At 44.2% G+C, this 19956-nt stretch overlaps 1 protein-coding gene across 2 annotated transcripts in view; it reads left to right on the forward strand.

Annotated features, from left to right (window-relative positions):
- The window catches only part of LOC135388614 (receptor-type tyrosine-protein phosphatase delta-like), a 22623-nt gene continuing 2667 nt past the window's right edge, over positions 1-19956 (forward strand). The window contains exons 1-6 of one of the 2 annotated variants that reach the window (XM_064618257.1): positions 2-205; positions 5412-5442; positions 6702-6977; positions 9402-9695; positions 11570-11905; positions 13365-13652. In XM_064618257.1, the coding sequence (XP_064474327.1) occupies positions 125-205; positions 5412-5442; positions 6702-6977; positions 9402-9695; positions 11570-11905; positions 13365-13652 (1306 nt within the window). In that variant the 5' untranslated portion in view covers positions 2-124. Of the gene's footprint in view, positions 206-5411; positions 5443-6701; positions 6978-9401; positions 9696-11569; positions 11906-13364; positions 13653-19956 lie in introns of both variants that reach the window. The other variant, XM_064618258.1, reaches the window with a different exon arrangement.

Here is a 19956-nt window from a genome sequence, read left to right on the forward strand (position 1 = left end):
CTCACCGCGATAACAAAAACGCTGAACGGATAAGATAAGTTCCAGACCTCGGCACCTCCTATGCGGTCGCATGTACGGGTGCGCTTCGGCAAGAGAAGTTCCCGGTTAACATTGAGGATACATAATGCTGGTCCATGCGGTTTCAGCGTCATTGGTGCTGGTGTCTTGCATCGTATTTCATTGCATTGGAGCGCAGTCTGATGAGGTATTATCTTTGTATTTCCTTTGTGGTACGATTACTATAGGAGCAATCGCGGAATGGCGCTGTTGAAAGATAGACGTTGTACATGTAAAGAAGATTCGTCCTCGTCACGCCCTTGCGTGCAACGGCGCATTACGCAATCAACCGCTCTTGTGTGAAGTGGGCAGAGGCGCACGCAGGGCGGAGCTGACATATATGTCTTTGGCGATGCTGCATTTCCTTCTGGTTTGAGTTCCCATGGTTTCAGGACAACGCTTAGAAGTTAGAATTACTAAATGAGCTGGACTCGTGTTCTCATATTACGACCAAGTTACTTGGTCCATGGCCAAATCCAGTCTACCAACGCTCTGCCCGAAAGGTACTGCTGACCTTTCTGGACAATGTAGAATTTCTGTCCTCACTGTATAAGGCTTTCCATTATTTTTTTCATCAAATCACTTCGAGTAATGACGCAGAGTATCGCCTGTGGCAATTAAACCCTCCTCTCATCGTCAACAGAATGAAGTTGCTGTGGTTGTTTTTTTTAATTGAAATTTATTACCCACGAACAAGTACGTGCATACACACAGGTCAAGAATTCTGTGATACAGGGTCAATAGCGCGAGCTAGTAAGGATCCCATAACACAGAATAACTTACACAAAATAAAATGTACACGTATGGTCAATTCAAATGTACAGAGGTGCTCATTATATATTTTCTCAACTTTGCCATCAGCCGAGTGACACGTCTCGGTTCGACAGGAGATTAATTCCAGTGTTTGGTACAAAAATTTAAAGGCAATCAGTCGTGTACCATTCACCTTGCTTGGTCGATAAATGTAACACCCCTGTTCATTCCGTTACACCGCTAAAATATGGAATTCTTTCGTGGCAAATCAGTTGTAACGATCCAGTTGATCAGCAGTACACAACGAACGAGATCGGGAAAGAGCAAAATATTCAGTCGATGAAAAAGTTCACCAGAATGCGCCCGGTTGTTAGAGAAGGTAGTGAGTTGCACACACCTTTTCTGTAATTTAAACGAGCATTCGAGGTGCGAGGTACAAGTATTACAAGTAACACTATACATTAAATGTGACTGAACCAGTGAAAAATAAAGTAACAAAAGAAAGTAATAATTAAAATACAGGAACAACAGCGCGCGTTGTGATTCCTTTTGTGCTTCATCAGTGGTTCGAGCGCATCATGTGGAGATCACTCTTTAATATTGCAATTGCAACGCGCTCCCTAAAGTCAATAATTAAAAAAAATTATTAAAATATCTCTGCTAATGAGGTCGCTTGATTGAGAAAAAATATGGTTTCCTAGTTGCAACGCCGTCGACTCTTTCAATCACAAAAGTAAAAGCGCCCTAATGCAGCTCCCCTTTTCTTATGAAAATCTGATGCAGCTGAAAAGAAACACCCTGTATATCAATCTGTGGCTTCGAAGACAGGGAAGAAACTAACATTTGATGCTCTGCACTTGTTCAACAGCATGATCATTGATGGTTATTCTAGTCTACATACCACTTAGCGATGTCTTAGTGAAAACGGTAAACTTGGTTTTACTCATGTTCAAGGATAAACGATTGACGTAAAACCACTCAACAAGTTTATGATCCTGGCTACATATAGTGCACTCTACTTCAGGGGCACTTTCTGGACTAAAAAGGAAGCAGGTGTCAGCTGCATATAGTTGACGGGTACTAGAGGAATATGATTTCTATAAAGAAAAAACAATAAACAACCCAGGACGGAACCCTGTGGTACGCCAACGCAACTATCACCCCGTCCTCGTATATGTATCTTATTGCTGTCGTATACGGTATACTACGTATACCTTGGGTTCTTCATTTGTTTTACCGCTACCGTTGACGTCATCACGACGCAGAAAGTGTGCGATCATAAGCTAAACACAGGACGACGTTTCTTGGGAGAATGCCAAAAGGAAGGAGCTTCGTCATGTTATCAATGAAGTCAGTCAGAGATATTGCAAAAATTACTCTTGGCGGTATTTCTCAATATCAGTCTTCTATCCAGATAACTATGAATACTTTTCAAACATGTCACCCGAAGAAAGAGGCGCTGAAATGTTTTTTTTTTTTCTCTCTTGTACACTCAAACCACCAGTCTCAGTGCGCTTCCTAGCCTCGTTCCCAGCGACGACACAACAGGGGTGGACTGCCAAAATTGTTCTCCACATTGGGATAAATACTGGTGGCCGCCGCCTTTAATGAGTACGACTGACGATAACGTAACACTGTCATCCGGTAAACATCTAGGTAGCGTATCACCGTTCGAAAAAGAAGATTGCTTGCTTCCGCGTACGATATGCAAAGATGTTCACGTGAGGAGTGCTGGCCGATGCGATATCAGTTCTACAGCGGTTCCCGAGCCGGAGAAAATGAACTGGCACGGTATGAACACGAACGGACACGAAAATGAACGAAAACACACACGGGAAAATCTCTGCAAACTCTGCAAACGACAGATCCTGCCAGTTCCTGTGACTACCACGGGGGTGGCAGCACTAATGGCGGCGCCCATTAGCGTTTGTTTCTTTTTCTCTCTCTATTTTTTTTTTTTTTTTGAGATGTCACGGATTTTTGTATTAAAAATCTGTGAGCTGGTCAGATATCATTTTTGCAGTTGAGCTATACGGCCAGACGGACATCCTCTCGAAGAAAGTATGCAACTACAAGATGGTTATAATTACGTAAAATTCATTAATGAACTCTTTAATTAGGGGATTTCGGGCAAAAGCGATATAGCAGAGCCAGAGACTGTCCTGGTTGAAAGTCCACGTCTAACAAATCCTGAAACAAGCACGTGCGTTAAAATTTCCATCCCCGCATTTTGATATGCAATTGAGCCGAAACCGAAACCGCGGCAACTGGGAACGCAGGAAGCACAGCGCTCGTTTCACGTCACAGGGCCACGTATTTTAAGCTATGAAGATGATTGGAGTAGGTGCCGATCTGCTGGCCAGATAAGCCTCCGTTGGCGTAGATGAGGCGCTTTTGGGGCGCGTTTTTTCGGTTTCGGCTCATTTGCATAGGAAAAAAAAAAAAAAAAACTGCTCGTATCTTGAAGCACAGAAACATTTCGAAATCGCTGACAGCTGGAATGGCTTTCGGCTACGACGGTCTTTAGTCTTGCCATCTCAGGTTTTCCTAAAACTCTATAGTTAATAAATTAATTTTCGGATTGTAATTAATTAGACATCGAACGCTCGTGCGACTGGCTTGTAAAGATGTCCGCCAGGCTAGGAATTTTAGACGCCCAAAAGGCGCATCTGAGACTCTCATAGATTTTGAATAAAATATCTGTGGCACCTAAAAAAAAGAAGCCCTCTATATAATAGAGGGCTTAGAAAACGTACAGCTCTATGTGGTCGAAATTATCCGCAGTCCTCTACATGCAGACTGCCTTTAGTCGTGCCTCCGATGGGCACTTTCGACGGCGACCAAAATCGTTCATAAGGCGAATCGTCCATATTATCGAATACCAAGTAAATATCAATACCAATGATGGAGTTGACTAAGGTTCTGAAGCGTGGTATTGGTATAGCCTGGTGTGAAAACACAACGCAGCAGCAGACGAAGACACAAATGATCAAAAACAATACAACTGCGTATTGTTGTGATCCGTTGTGTCTTCGTATGCTGCTGCGTTGTGTTTTCCTACAATGATGGAGGTTTATGGGGAAAAAAAATCCCGAATTAGTGCCTGCTTGCAGGTATACGTGGTTGCACACCGATTTAAGCTTAGCAAAACGTCGGCATCACGTAGAGCCTGCTGCTCATCACCATTGTCTTCAAAGAAATGAATAGCCGTTCGTAGTCCCGCTTAAGCCATGTGACCGTTAGCTTGGTGTTGCTCAAGTTGTCGACACAAGAGCCAGTGGCGGATCCAGCCCCCCGCTCAAAAGAAAAAAAAAAAAACAGCCGCTTATACATTGGACTTCTCTCTCTTCCCTCCCCCACTATGCCTTCTACTACAGCGCTGCCTTCGACGGCAGCGCTGACTGCCGAAACGTCGACCCCTATCCCTATATGTGTTAATAAACTCCCCTTTGTGTTTTCCTGTAAGCTCTTTGTCGTCTTCTGATTTTTCCTGCTTATTTCATTCTCGTGGTCAACCGCCCTCCTAAGCTTCTAATCTCTCTCTCTCTCTCTCTATATATATATATATATATATATATATATATATATATATATATATGTGTGTGTGTGTGTGTGTGTGTGTGTGTGTGTGTGTGTGTGTGTGTGTGTGTGTGTATACAAATATATTTTTGTGTTTAGATTACGTGTGGTTTATGAGACGCTGATAGAGGAAGGAGTGAATGGGAAGCTGAAATAGAGGCAGTCAGACGAAACAAAGTACAAATTTGCACACATTGTACGGGAAGCATGGTTATCCAGGTAATCACCTTTCCCCAAACTGTAGAATTCTGCGTTTTCTAGCCCGGAGATTGCAACATAAGTTCCTCCCTGCGCCAGTGGAAAAAGAAACAGGATGAATTGAGGGATGAAATCTAACACCGACTGTCATTGAAAAAGAAAGCGCTCGTGCGAACAAAACTTGCTGCGGTACAAAGTGTACGCTATTGCACAATGTTCCTCTCTCGCAGAAGCTATCCAGGGTGAGCGTATTGTCGACGCGAACAAACTCTTATCTTATCGGTATCAGAGACTCATTAGACTGACCAAAGAACTTCCGCCCTTTTGAGTGGTAACGCAAACTTAAGAAAATTTTATAATAAATAGTTTTATGAATGGCATTGTAGTCGCAGATATTGCAAAAAAAGTGTTTTCGCAAACTTTTTGGTAGCTCAAATGTATCCCATCTGCTAGTAACATTTGAAAATCCCATATAGGATATTCACATGCCATCGTCACTTTCCATCATTTATTGTTGATGTTGTTGTTGTCAAGCGTGAATGTGTAGTTGGCGTTTAGACTCATTGGAATTCCCAACACATTTTTAAATTCATAAAGCATCGCGAGGAATTGTTCAACTTGTGTAAAAGTATCTTGGCTGGTAAGTATATTTCAAGGTGTGTACCGACCTGGGGTCTTAGATACTCAGCATTTGACGGCGTATAGTATGTTACCTATATAGTAACGCTTGGTGCATGCGTATTCATTTACAAAATAGAGCTCTATATAGTGTCTTGCATATACGCGGAAAGGTTTTGAGAAAATTCCCTATTTTCTGCTTTCAGGTTACAACAGCATCATCTTCGTCTAATACAAGTAAGACCTTGGAAAGTCAACAAACAACAGATTATTATTTACTATTATTATTTTTTGTCGTCAATTTCAAACATCAATAGACACACAAGACCTAAATCTATGGAAATTATTTTTAGGATGGGCTCCATTTTCAAAGCTAGAATTTATTTATTTATTTTTGCTTCTTTATTTTTTCTTACGTTTCATTTCCGCTGTTATTGGACATAATTTATGTGCATCAGCAATGCTACTAACCCAAGCAGCATAATGTACTGAAAGTCGAGTGCAATAGGGGTGGACGGTATGTGTCTTATCGATGTTCCTTAGTTTCACGAGTCTGTTCAAGGCCTCCCACCCACCCGTCCACCCCTATTGCACCCGACTTTCAGTACATTTTGCCGCCTGTGAAGTCGCCCAAGGTATTCGTAAATGGCAAACAGCAGCGGTCATAGCCATGTGCAATGCTGTACAAAGTGTGGCTTTCAACTCTAAAATTACTGTAGTCAGACTAACAAAGTCAGTGTTGAAATGGGAAACAAAACAAAAAACGGAGAAAAAGCACTGTCAAGGAGCCCGTGATGAGGGAATCACAAACGTAACATGAAAACGCTTAGGAACAACTAAGGTTCATTTGAACGAGAACTTTCGTGCAAGAGGCTAAGCAGTGCATGCAGCCTCTTGCACGAAGGTTTCTGTTGCTCGCGCTTCTTGTTGCTGCACGTCTTCACTGAAGAAGTGTAGCCTCTTGCACGAAAGTTCTTGTTCAAATAAACCTTAGTTGCTCGTAACCGTTTTCATGTTACGTTTGTAAGTCAGTGTTCTGAGAATAAGGTCGGGATCCCCCGGATCCCCCGGATTGTCCCCGGTGGGAAGCTAGGTTAGGCTAGTTCATAGGCTTGCTTCTGACGGTTCACAACGCGGTTGGGAGGGGGAGGCACGGCTGGGCACGCGCACAACGCTACGTTATAGCGCCGTATGATAAAAACTACTTTCTTAATTGATACTTTTCTTGCGGGGACGATTACTCCGGGAATATATTTTCCGGGGACGATTTTTCCTACACCCAATAATGTCAGCCACCCGAGGGCACACCGCGTGAGGAAATAACCTATTGGAGACGCGTTAGGAAAAGCAATCCTGCTTCTTGTTTATTCGGAAGAATATATCGCAAGAACATACTAAGGCTTCGTTTCGTTCCTTGGTCGCGGAATAGTTAAAGCTATTATTTCGGGCATATTTACAAAGACACACATCAAGATCTGGTTACTCGCTGTCTCTAGCCCAACGTTCAAGGAAAGTGTCCGCCGTCACTGTAACCAACGTGACAAGTTCCAAGGCCCTCATCAAATGGACGGAGAACGCGACAGTGGTCACGATCAGACTGTGGGAAGATGGTGACACTCGTGCAAGATACTATACGGAAAAATTCAACACCGAGTTGTTAATCGACGACCTCCACCCATGGACACTATACAGAATCGAACTGAGCACTCAAGGAGGTTCCACAAACATCAGCATTGTAGTAGGCGAGCAGTCGTTCAAAACTCTCTGTGCAGGTGAGGACGTTGCTATTCTTGATAGCTTCGGTGAATAGTGAAGATTTTGATTGTCCTTCTCTTTTATCGCTCACGGCATTGCTGATATGTAGGTAGGGTTCCGGGCTTTTGCCTTTTATTCTAGGGAATTCGGCGTATGTTTTTCGGTGATTTTTTTATGTGTACATAGTTACCCTGTAGTTAACGGCGAATATAAATTACAGCGTAGTTTCAAAACTGTGCGTTTCAGCGCAGCCTTCAAACCAAAACCCGATACAAAATTAGCCGACCTCTCTGAGACGTCACTAAGGGAACACTTACTGCTCTACAACGAAGTGGTAGTGCCTAAATCGTGAAAGCTGAGAGTTGTTTCCTTTTCCCTTTAAATTTAACGTGTGTAGCTATTAATCCCCCTAACCTTTCCTCAGGCATTCATTTGTATTCACTGTTTTTCGGTGGAAACGCGGAACCCATATACAGGGGGTCCCAGCTAAATGCGATCATATTTTTTAAAAATATATATATCACTTTTTCCGAGGTGCAATCAATTGCAATATAGCATATGCTGAAGGGCACTCCTTAGGAGGGCATTAACAAACTCCTAAGCCAATGTCTTAATTAACTCTCAATAATTACCTTTTTAATTATAAAAGCTACGAAGTTGTCCCAATGAGAACATCTGTTCCTTTCGGACACCTGACATCGTAGCCGTTTTCAGAACAAAAATCTGTTTGGTAGATCGTCCGCGAAAAATTCGTGAAGCAACACCTTTTTTTTCTTCTTTATTTTGTTCATTGCGCTTCTTAGAAGACGCGTCTTTCCTTCACCCCTAACGTGAGAGAGTCGAAAGAGCACACTATCGCCTCTTGCGTCCTGGAAAAAGATTAACAGAAAACGCAACCCAAGGTAAGGGCAGTTCCGATAGAGTCACCGATGCATTTGATTTTGTTTTTGTTTTGTTTCCACAAGTTAAAGTTCATCTTCGACACATGAGGCGGCACTGTGCTCCTTCACCCTCTCACACTGGGGGTGAAGAAAAGACGCGTCTCCGATGGTGCGCAATGAACAAAATAAAGAGAAAAAAAAACGGTGTTCCTTCACGAATTTTTTGCGGACGATCTACCGAACGGATTTTTGTTCTGAAAACGGCTACGATATCATGTGACCGAAAGAAACAGATGTTCTCATTGGGGCAATTTCGTAGCTTTTATAATTGAAACGTTAATTATTGAAAGTTAATTAAGACATTGTCTTAGCTGTTGGCAAATGTCCTCCTAAGGAGTGCCCTTCACGATATGCTATATTGCAATTGTATTTCATCTAGGAAAAAGTTATATATATATATATATATATTTTTTTTTAAAGATATGTTCGCATTTAGCATGGACACCCTGTATATCATAAACCACGAGAACACTCAGTAACAGTGGGGCGTGTTACCATTATTAAAAATGCTGTATTAATCCGTTTTTAAATCCTTTATCCTGCAAACTATTCAAGTAGCTCCACCCACTTTTTGAGGTGTCTGGTCAGCCACCAATCGAAACATTACTCAGTATTGTTACGGGTTATCCAGAGTTAATCTTTGACCTTTATTTACTGGACGCCACCATGTTGGGGAAACTGCATGGATGGAACTATAGAACTGCTGCTTGGTACACAGACGGTTGCCGATATAAGCTTTTAATTACGTAACAACGGCGGATGAAATCAAACATGGAAAATGTGCATATGTAGATAAAACTCGGCAATACGATGCAAAATTGTATGCGCCTGTGGCGTTTCTTCCTCCGATTTTCTTGGGATGCGGTATTCACGAAGCCTAACATTAGTGACGAAACATATTTTTGCGTAAATGACGATTGTGAAGCGAAAGTTGATGCTGAACTTGTGAATAGTTACAAAAGGATAAACACCAGCGGCATGGTCGAGTGGGCTAAGGCGTCAGCTCGTTGGTGGTAACCAAGGTCGTGCTGAATACTGGGAGGTGGTGGGTTCGAATCCCACCGCCGGCTGTGCTGTCTGAGGTTTTCCCTGGGTTTTCCGAAGACTTTGCAGACGAAAATCGGCACAGTTCCCCCTGAAGTCGGCCCAGGACGCATACTAACCCCACTGTCCCCCACTCCTTCCTGCTATCCTCTCTCCGTCTGCCCACATCTGTACGTCGCTCAATGCCACAGTTGCTTCGCGGCGCTAACACCCAATCAAAAAACAAACAAAAGGATAAACGTATATTCATAGAATGCTTTTTTTTATTTGAAGTAATTTATGCTGATTTCTTCTTTGTATTTTTTCTTTTCTTTCTTTTTTTTTTTTTGTCACGAAATGTCTGCTTTGCCGTTCCAGATATTCTCTCTCTCTCTCTTTCTTTCTTCTTTTCTTTTTTTCTAGCAACACCGTGGGATACAGAATGGACGTAAGCTCTCTCTTTCTCCTCCTAAACAGCACCTTCAACTCCGAGGCACGTGGAAGTTGCCAACGTTACGTCAAGTTCCATCACACTTCGGTGGCAGCCGCCGGAATTTAAAAACGGACCGCTTGAAGGATACAATGTGTTCTTCATGCCAAAGAACGACCACCATCCTGGAAATTCCTTCACGACGAAGGCCACATCGGCAACGGTGGCGTCTCTCATCTACAACACAGAGTATATCGTGCACGTGAAGGCGTACAATAAAGTCAACGGGACTGAACACGGCAGCGAAGCAGTTGGAGTGACAGCTTCTACTGTAATCGAAGGTGAGCAAGTTCAAAAAAAGTCTAAATGGCTTCAGTCACGTACCGTAATACCATGAACTCCGAATAGCATAGCAGAGCTCTCGTCTTTAGACCTTTTTATTTTTTCTCCTAATAGACCTGGACTAGCTTGTCCCGCGGTGAGCTGGCTCACATCTCCATATTTTTTCTTCTACCATGATCATCATTATCCGATCCCTCTCCGGATTCTGAAGCCGAGTCCAGCTTGAACGGGTTCTGACATTTTGGTGTTCATATCATTATGCACACATTTTATTGTCGAGCCTTGTGTATATATATATATATATATATATTCTCTCTGAGTGAGAAGAGGTTTAAGCAGTATCAAGGTGGCATCAGGACTGGTACTTACCTACCCTTCTCTTCTCTACACATGAACATGAGCATTCTCTTTCTCCCGCGAACACATCTCTTCAGGTATGAAAGACACATGCTGTCACATGATGCTGTGCGAGCACAAAGTAAGAGGAGAAACTATAAGGGGAACAATTGGGACGACGAGAGGGACCTGCCATGTGAGTGACCATGCATGCTTGAAGGTCTGGGACACCAACCCAACCAGTGGCCATCGGAGAGGCGTGTCCTCAGTTTCTGTTCTCGGATGTCTGTCTGAGCTCGTGAAAAATGAGTGAAAGTATATATACGTTTTGTTGTAGGAGCACGGATGTTAAGGGAACCTGGACTGATGCTGTGTCCGTAGGGAAGACTTTCCTCAATTTCCTGATCCCCTTCCTTTTTTTTATTTTATTTATTTTTATTTGGTCATACGTTAAAGACCCAAAGGGTACTACATCACTTCACGCCCTTCATCCCTATTCCCACTTATTCCGACTTCTCTCGCTTATTTCTCAGGGTTTCACGTATAACAATCTACATTTCTCCATATCTCTATAAGAAAGCGTGAGCAGAATCAACGCGGAAAGCTTCATTGTTTTTATTCATTGTGCCCGTGTACCATTCAGTGCGTGTCTTCAATTTTGGCATCCCTCTAGGGTTACCTATAATAAAGCAGCAAGTACTATTTCGTGGCTTTTCGTACGATAAGCGCAACACATACAGCATACTGAGCTATATTTTCAGTTTATTTTTCGAGGATGAAAGTTGTCCTTCAGAATACTTTTCGTGCACTGTCCGCAAATATTATGTGGAAAAGCCAATGGATATACGTCGTTCTGTCCTATACGTTCACTAAGGGCAAAAGAGCACATATGTACGCGTTTAGTTTGTGAGAATGTGTAGCGTAATGTTATTTATGTGCTTCACGCCACCTCGTTGGCCACGTTCGGTGTCCACTTGACCTATCCAGAACAAATCCACTGAACCTCGACCTTCAAGCATAGTCACTGGTGTGGCAGGTCCCTCTCCTCCTCCCCCATTTTTCTTCCTTTCTCCTTAGTTTCTGCTCTCATTTTGTGCTCACATGGCAGCTTGTGACTATATAAATGTACAGCACATCTAGAGAAATGCAGTCTACTACACGAAAGCTTGTGTCATTAAGTGTGTTTGATTTTTCCACGGTTTGTGTTTGTGCCTTGCTTTCCATGGACGTTGGCAGGATTCCTTGTGCCGTGAAACGCACGTTATCCAAGGCGAAGGTGTTTTCGCTCCGCAGACTTCTGGACTACGACTAACCACAATGTAATTCATAAATGGCGTCCTTCTATGACGCGACTGGATTCCATCAAATGTGGAAAACGAAAGTTGCCACGTGTGAGAGACCTCTTCGGTCTAACACAATTCCGCTCAGCTGAGCTCAGCAGTTACGAAAATAGTTTGTGCTTCGTGGCGATAGGCTAGCCTATCGCCACGAAGCACCAACTACTTTCGTAACCTGTGTTCTCACAATCTTTCCGCAGCACCGACGAAAGTACGGAAACTACATCTAGTAAGCCGTGGTGACGCATCTGCCGTAGTGGGGTGGAATCCACCCCTCGAATCCAACGGGCCACTAGACGGGTACCGGGTGTTTTGGTGCTTGGGGGTCAACACGACACCCGAAGGTCACCAGCCGAGAGAGTGCAAAACGCAGTGGCTGAAGGGACACGTGACACGCGCGAAAGAAGTGGAACTGCTGTCCAGTGCAAACTACTCCGTTTACGTGTCCCCGTATAATTCCGTCAAAAACGGAACAAATGGAACATTCATGCTCGTTGGCGAAGAGATGAAAATATACGTAGAGACTCTACGAGAAGGTAAGTCTCTCTTACTCTGATTTTGTACTTCCCTTCGTATGGACATAAGTTATAAAGTGGGGAAATGCCTTTCTTTTTCAATTACGGTCTCGCTAGCAACCTCCTGTAGGCGTTTTCCTACTCAATTGTGACTTTTTCATTATTACAGTGCCACTCCGGACTCGGAAAACAGCGTTTATTTTATTTAGTCCATGAAAAGAAGGTGCCTCAATGATTCTATACGCGAAATTTCAATCCTGTTTACGAACGTTGTGCATTTCTGTTAATTTTTGAAGATCTGATCAGCCTCCACAAGTTTCGGTGACGCAAGGAGCGGGTAACGTAATCATAAGCCCATAAATTGCAATAATGTCATGTTCTGGAGAGGGTACTCGTCTCCTAGCAACGACGCCGGCGTCCGGGGAGGGTCACGTGGTGGAGAAGTCACGTGACGCTGATCGAGTGAGGGGAAATAGGAGAGATGTCTTCTCCCTCCTTTGTGTTTCCTCGAAGGTCGGAGCGGTCGCATGATATGTCACGTGGGGCTCCGCTAACGAAGTGCAAAAAGTTGAGCCCCGCGGAAGACGCGAAGGGCAACGACGTTGCCAGATGAGATCCGGGCGCTCCGTCGTAGCCTAACATGACGTCACAGTTCTCAAAAATAAAAATTAATTCCCTCTAGGTTTCGCGTCACGTAGAGCCAAAATATTTTGCGGGAATGTAAAGTGAGACAAGAAGATTTCAGTTACATAACTTTGGTAGGATTCTGAGGACACGAGATTTAGTCCGTAGTGGCACTTTAAGGAAGTTGGGCGTAATTTGTTCTTTCTGGTGATGCAGTTTTCAGAAATGTAATCGAGCTAATACAGCACAAGAAAATCGTCCCTGAAAGAAAGAAAAAAACCTGCAGATTTTGGACATTTTTGTCGCACCCCCAGAAACGCCCTTTCTCGATTGCCCCTAGGGAGAACAAGGGCTGCTGTTTTTGTCGGAATACAATACATATACGTACATCAGAAACACAAACTGAGACGAAGACAAATACATCTGCAACGAAGGGCAGCCACTATGAACTAGATCACGTGTCCTCACAACCCTACCCAATATGTCCTTGCAATTCCCGTGTATCACACTGGATTGTCTCCGTGCGTCGCGGAAGTGCCATAAAATTAATTTAATTTCTAGCGTCGAGAGAAGTATGACGTGATGAGCTGCCCAATTTACCCACGCATATGGCAACATAGCTCGATAGGTCTATTGCCGTATCCTCACCACAGCTGCTGGCAGTAGCACATGGAGCGGAGACGGGCGCTGTCGCTAGGAGCCACATGCCGCAGCTCTCGGTGACGTCATCCATACTCAGGGAGAATCCCAAAAATAATGTTTTTAGTCGGTAGTGGATATTATTGAGCATGTAGGTGTAGAGTTGGAACAATTAACGATACAGCGTTTATTTGACTCAGACATCCGTTACCTGTAGCTCCGCAAGCCGTGGAAAACATCAAGGTCCACGTGGTGAGCCAAACTTCAGCCACAATCTTGTGGGAGGCAGTACCTGAAGCCGACGGCTACATTGTTGAGTGGTGCCAGGACGGAAACTGCACAGAGCAAGCCACCAACGAGACTGAAATTACGATCAAAGATCTTCGCATGGGTACAAGCTACAACGTGTCGGTTGTTGGGTTCCGCACGGATCCCGAGGGAGAAAAACAGACGGGTCCGTTCCGCATAGCCCAAGTTTTGTTCCAGGAGTCGCACGGTCATGCAGGTGAACACGACATACTTTTGCAGCAAAACGGTGCTAAGCGCACCACATACAACAACTTGTGACAGGTACTCGCACCAACTCGGTAGTACAGTGATGTAGAAGGATATAGTGGAATGAACGGAGGAGACTGCGCCTTGGGACGGCTGTCAAGGCTGTCAGAGCGTGGCGAAAATATAGCGGCGGCGCTGCTATCGTTAACTACGGGCCGCGGCCGTGCTTTGCAATGCGTGTCGTCTGCGTCATTTTTGTTTGCTTCCATTCTGTTGAGAACAATGTTTTTGTGATTGTCAATAATTGTAATTGCATTTTTATTCTGCGTCTCCTCCTTACTAACTCTATGGCGCAAATCAAAGAGTGATATTAAACGGTAGGAACAACTTATTTATTTACACATGGTAAACAAGACTTTCGTGCACGAGACTGCACTTCTTCAGGTTACAAAAATGTAAACATGGTACAGGCACATATATACAGTTGAAGGGGAAGTTCTGGCATGAGAGGGTAACAGGTTGATGGAAAGGATGCAAACAGCAGATAAAAATCACAAGAACATAAATACAAAAGCAGGGGTATCAGAAGCGAAACAACGCGAGCCCAAGGGCTTATACACAGGAAACGAGAACACTTGTTGGTGACGTTCGAGGAATTAAGGATAAAAGGGGGGGTTATGGCGACGGAATGAGGACACGGGTGCGGAGTACAAAGGTGACCAGTGGACCGTGAGAAAGTGAAGACGGAGGTGGTCTCAGGAGAGAGACAAACGAAGAAAAATGTGGAAGTTGGAGAGTAGTGTGTGTGTGTTTATCATTATCTTCTTTTATTTGAAAAATTATATTTACGGGTTCAATAATTGTAGTGGGCCTGCGTGGATGTTCAAACCATGAGGCTTCAGAGACTGGAATTTTGCAATTAAAAAGGATTCGCGATTTTTGCGCTTCATGTCGCTGTTATAACCCGATTCAAGGATAACGATTTTGAGGTCTGTACCTAAAGCGTGTCCAGGAAGGTTAAAATGTGTAGAAACGGGTGTAGGATGGTTATTAACAATATCGGATTTATGGCCGTAAAACCTTTCCCTCGTGGTGTTCGAGGTTTCTCCAATATACTGAATACAACATTTCGTGCACATAATGAGGTAACATACGTTAAAAGAGTTGCAGTGCAATCCCTGTCGGATTTCGAAAATAAAAGAGTTTGAGGTGCTCGAGATAAATGTACATGGGCTAATGAAATGACATGTTTGGCAGCGTTTGTTACCACAAGGGGAACACCCAGGATTTGGTCGGGATAGACGGGATGAAACTAGTAAGTTACGAATGTTACGTGATCGACAGAATGTGATATTGGGGGGAGCAGGAAAAATTATTTTAAGTTTTTCGTCGCTGTGAAGTATGTTGAGATGGCGGGTGAAGATGGACCCTGCGCCACTCAGTGCTTTGTTATAGGCGGTAACGAAGGATAAGGGGTTTTGTTGCTGCCGCGGTTCATGTGAAAGTAATTTATCCCGATCTAGAGATTTGCACGCGGAGAGAGCATTGTTTATAAGGTTGGGAGGGTAGTTTCGTTTTCTAAAATCGTTGGACATTTCTTCAGCGCATGCCTCAAAATCTTCTGGGTTAGAGCATATGCGTTTTAGACGTGTAAATTGACCAAAGGGGATGTTCCTCTTCTGAGTATTAGGATGGTAGCTGTTAAAATGAAGGTACTGGCGTTTGTCAGTGGGTTTCTTGTATAGATTCGTGACCAGCTTACCAGACTGTATAGAGACAGTCACGTCTAGAAAATTCACTGATGCGTGGGAAAGATTACACGTGAACTTGATGGCCTGATGTACGGAGTTAAAATGCTCGAAAAACGCAATTAAGGATGGTTCATCACCCGACCATATGATGAAAATGTCGTCAATGTACCTTAAGAAGACTAAAGGTTTGATCGGGAAGGATGCTAATGTTTTTTCTTCGAATTGCCCCATGAAAAGATTCGCATAGTTGGGAGACACGCGTGACCCCATTGCTGCACCTTGAATTTGGACAAAATGTTTTTCGTTAAATATAAAGTTGTTGTACATGAGCACAAGCTCAAGGAGCGAGAGGACAGCTGATGTCTGGAGAAATTCAGACGGGAAAGATTCAAGAAAAACTTTCACCGCATCGAGACCCTCATCGTGTGGTATGTTTGTATAAAGGGATGTAACATCCATAGTAGCCAAGATGACGTTGCCCAAATTGCTGTTCTGCTTATTAATCGAATCGACTTTGAGGAGAAAGTCATTGGTGTCTTTTACGTAAGAGGGCAGAAGCGGAGGAACGTGTTTGATACAATGGTCTAAAAGGAGAGAAATGTTTTCGGTGGGTGTGTTTATTCCTGATATTATAGGCCTGCCGGGGTTATTTTTTTTGTGTACCTTAATCAATAGGTAAAATGAACCTGGAGTAGCATTTTTGGGTCTAATGAACTCCGCAATGTTACGTGGAATAGAATCGTTAGCGATTAGCGCGCTGATCTTTTGGTTAATTGTGCGACAAAATAGCGGGGTGGGGTCAGAGTCAAGAGGCTTGTAGAACCTAGCATCACTGAGGTGCTCATTTGCTTTGCTGACGTAGTCTGAAGTATTCATCACGACAATTCCTCCGCCTTTATCAGCGGGCCTGATTATGATATCATCACGAGACTTGAGATTCCGTAGTGCTATCTAGTGCTTCCGTAGTGCTATCAGCACTCTCGTGATGATATCATAATCAGGCCCGCTGATAAAGGCGGAGGAATTGTCGTGATGAATACTTCAGACTACGTCAGCAAAGCAAATGAGCACCTCAGTGATGCTAGGTTCTACAAGCCTCTTGACTCTGACCCCACCCCACTATTTTGTCGCACAATTAACCAAAAGATCAGCGCGCTAATCGCTAACGATTCTATTCCACGTAACATTGCGGAGTTCATTAGACCCAAAAATGCTACTCCAGGTTCATTTTACCTATTGATTAAGGTACACAAAAAAAATAACCCCGGCAGGCCTATTTTCGAAATCCGACAGGGATTGCACTGCAACTCTTTTAACGTATGTTACCTCATTATGTGCACGAAATGTTGTATTCAGTATATTGGAGAAACCTCGAACACCACGAGGGAAAGGTTTTACGGCCATAAATCCGATATTGTTAATAACCATCCTACACCCGTTTCTACACATTTTAACCTTCCTGGACACGCTTTAGGTACAGACCTCAAAATCGTTATCCTTGAATCGGGTTATAACAGCGACATGAAGCGCAAAAATCGCGAATCCTTTTTAATTGCAAAATTCCAGTCTCTGAAGCCTCATGGTTTGAACATCCACGCAGGCCCACTACAATTATTGAACCCGTAAATATAATTTTTCAAATAAAAGAAGATAATGATAGACACACACACACTACTCTCCAACTTCCACATTTTTCTTCGTTTGTCTCTCTCCTGAGACCACCTCCGTCTTCACTTTCTCACGATCCACTGGTCACCTTTGTACTCCGCACCCGTGTCCTCATTCCGTCGCCATAACCCCCCCTTTTATCCTTAATTCCTCGAACGTCACCAACAAGTGTTCTCGTTTCCTGTGTATAAGCCCTTGGGCTCGCGTTGTTTCGCTTCTGATACCCCTGCTTTTGTATTTATGTTCTTGTGATTTTTATCTGTTGTTTGCATCCTTTCCATCAACCTGTTACCCTCTCATGCCAGAACTTCCCCTTCAACTGTATATATGTGCCTGTACCATGTTTACATTTTTGTAACCTGAAGAAGTGCAGTCTCGTGCACGAAAGTCTTGTTTACCATGTGTAAATAAATAAGTTGTTCCTACCGTTTAATATCACTCTTTGATTTACTCACCACCGGCAACTTGACATCGCCTATTTTTTCTGCCTTCGTATCTTCTAACTCTATGGCGCCTTCATAGTCGTCGACTGCAGCGACGCTGTTCGCTGTGGACGATAGTCACGCGGAGCGCGCGGTCGGTCCACTGCGCTCTTGCAGTTCACTGCACCCCTGTCACACGAGCAGTCTTCGTGATCATTGACACCAATGGCCATTGAAGCAGAGCCGTTTATGGGTAGAGTTTGGCCATTCTTTTATCTTTTGCCGCCCGGAGATGGGAACTCACAGTGACGTCAGACACGTCATCGCTCCGCCCACCTGGCCGGAATGAAAGTCGAGCTACACGTGAAGATTTCAAGGCTATGCTATGCCTCCGCTCCAAAATGGCGCTGTGAAAGGGACGGGGGAGACTGCAAAACAGTAGCTCCGCTTCAAAGTGGGCCTTCACACCGCCCGTCGTGTGACGTCAAATGACGCGCTTTGAAACAGGCTCCCCCCAATGGCCAAAATCTCCTAATAAACAGCTCTGCATTAAAGATGAGCGAAACTTCACCGAACGTGTAATGTGTCAGCTTCGTAACGAGCATTGGATCCAATACTCCCCAACATGCATGTTGACACGTTAGACGTTTGGCAGCGCTACGCTAATCTTCAATGCAGAGCTGCTTCTATATGCAAAGCCGTGCATTAAACGGGAGTCTGGCTATGATCTGGCCATTAATGGATCATGTGTATACCAGAGCCGTGTATTAAAAGGGGAGCATGGAGGAAAGAAGAAAAGGAGGCGCCCCGAGGGGGGGATTTATTGGCAGAAAAAAAAGGAAAGATAAAAGGGGAAAGGTGCGCCCCAACGGCTCTTCGACAGTAGTATGGACAACAGAAGAGAGAAGCGTGGGGCAAGTCACGTGAGGATAGGGGATGAGCCGTAGCTTCTTTGGAGCCAGGCGTGGGTCACGTTACCTGAATAGCCCAATGAGGTCGTCTTGCACACGCCACTTGGGGGGGCCACTTCGGCGCGCTACCACCACACCTCTCCAAGTATTCCGAAACTATGCGTTGGGGGCTCCCATAGAGATGTATGTAACCGAAACCGGTAAGCGAGCGGTGATGTCATTGGAGTGATCCCCAATCTCGGCTTCACTTCTCAGAGCAATAGGGCTCCTCCTCTCTTTCCTTTCTCTATGATTGGGAGGCTATCCAAAAGAGGCTAGACTTGTCAATCACAGTTGTGCGCCTCTCACTGGTGTGCCTTTTACCACGGGAGCCGCAGTGAGACCTGACAGCAACACAAAATGGTGACGAAAACACAAACGGTGAAGCGGGAATTTCTTGACAAAAAACTGCCACAGACCACTCTGATTTTACGCTACAGATGTATATGCTCATATAAGTTTGTCAAAATCAGTTTCAATTGCATGCTCCGCTATGCATATCTAACCGAAAATAATACGTTTTGTCGTCGGTGTTGGGCCTGGTGAACACGGCGATCACGACGAAATAACAAAAACGGCACTGCGCTGTACAATTTTGAATTTAACTGCTGAATCTTATGGCTATACCTGTCAATCACAGTTCCGGGCCTCTGATTGGTTTGCTCTTGGCCACGGGGGTCGCCATGACACCTTACTGCCACCCAAAATGGCGACGAAAACAAACACTATGAAGCGGGAATTTCGTGACAAAGATTTTTCGCAGACTACTCTGAATAGACCTCCCAATGTTTGTAAACAAATGACGTCATAGCGTTCGACAGCGCCACCAATTTGGTAGAGTTGAACTACGCTCCATGCTAGGTGTGAACAAGGTCCCGTGCGAAAGCCACGGTCTCGAGGGGATTAGGGACGGGACCTTCGGTCCTGCTTTCTTGCAATAGGAGGCAGCGAACATCTGGCCATTGGTGGAACCCAGCCCTCCCCTCCCCCGATTTGTTTCGGTTTGAGCCTGTCTACCAACGTCATGATGACGTTTCTCGGGTAGAGGTCTATTACGATGCAGCTGTACATTCTCATATAAGTTTCTCGAAAATATGTTTCAACTGACGCTCTGGTATCGATATCGAACCGAAAATAATACGTTTTCTTGTCGGTGTTGAGCCTATATATAGTGAACACGGCAATCAACAAAAAGGGCGCTGTGCTGTAAAATTTTGTATTTCATTACTGAATATTATGGATATAAACATTCTTACATTTTTATTCGAACTATTCATGTAAATAAGTTAAAAATCGTACCGACGACAGGATGTGCACCAGCAGGTGGTTCTGCCGGCAGCGGTATAACAACGAAACCACACGACAACTCCCGACGTGGCTTGCGCAGCCTAGGTGGCGTTCATCAAATTTGCACAAAAAATTCACTAGTTTGGCACATCGCGAGAGGTATCCATTTCGATCCCATCCCATCCAATCCACTTGCCACCCAAAATGACGCTGCCCATGTTGGATAGGGGGACAAA

This window comes from Ornithodoros turicata, chromosome 3, assembly GCF_037126465.1.
Source record: "Ornithodoros turicata isolate Travis chromosome 3, ASM3712646v1, whole genome shotgun sequence".
Taxonomy (NCBI): domain Eukaryota; kingdom Metazoa; phylum Arthropoda; class Arachnida; order Ixodida; family Argasidae; genus Ornithodoros; species Ornithodoros turicata.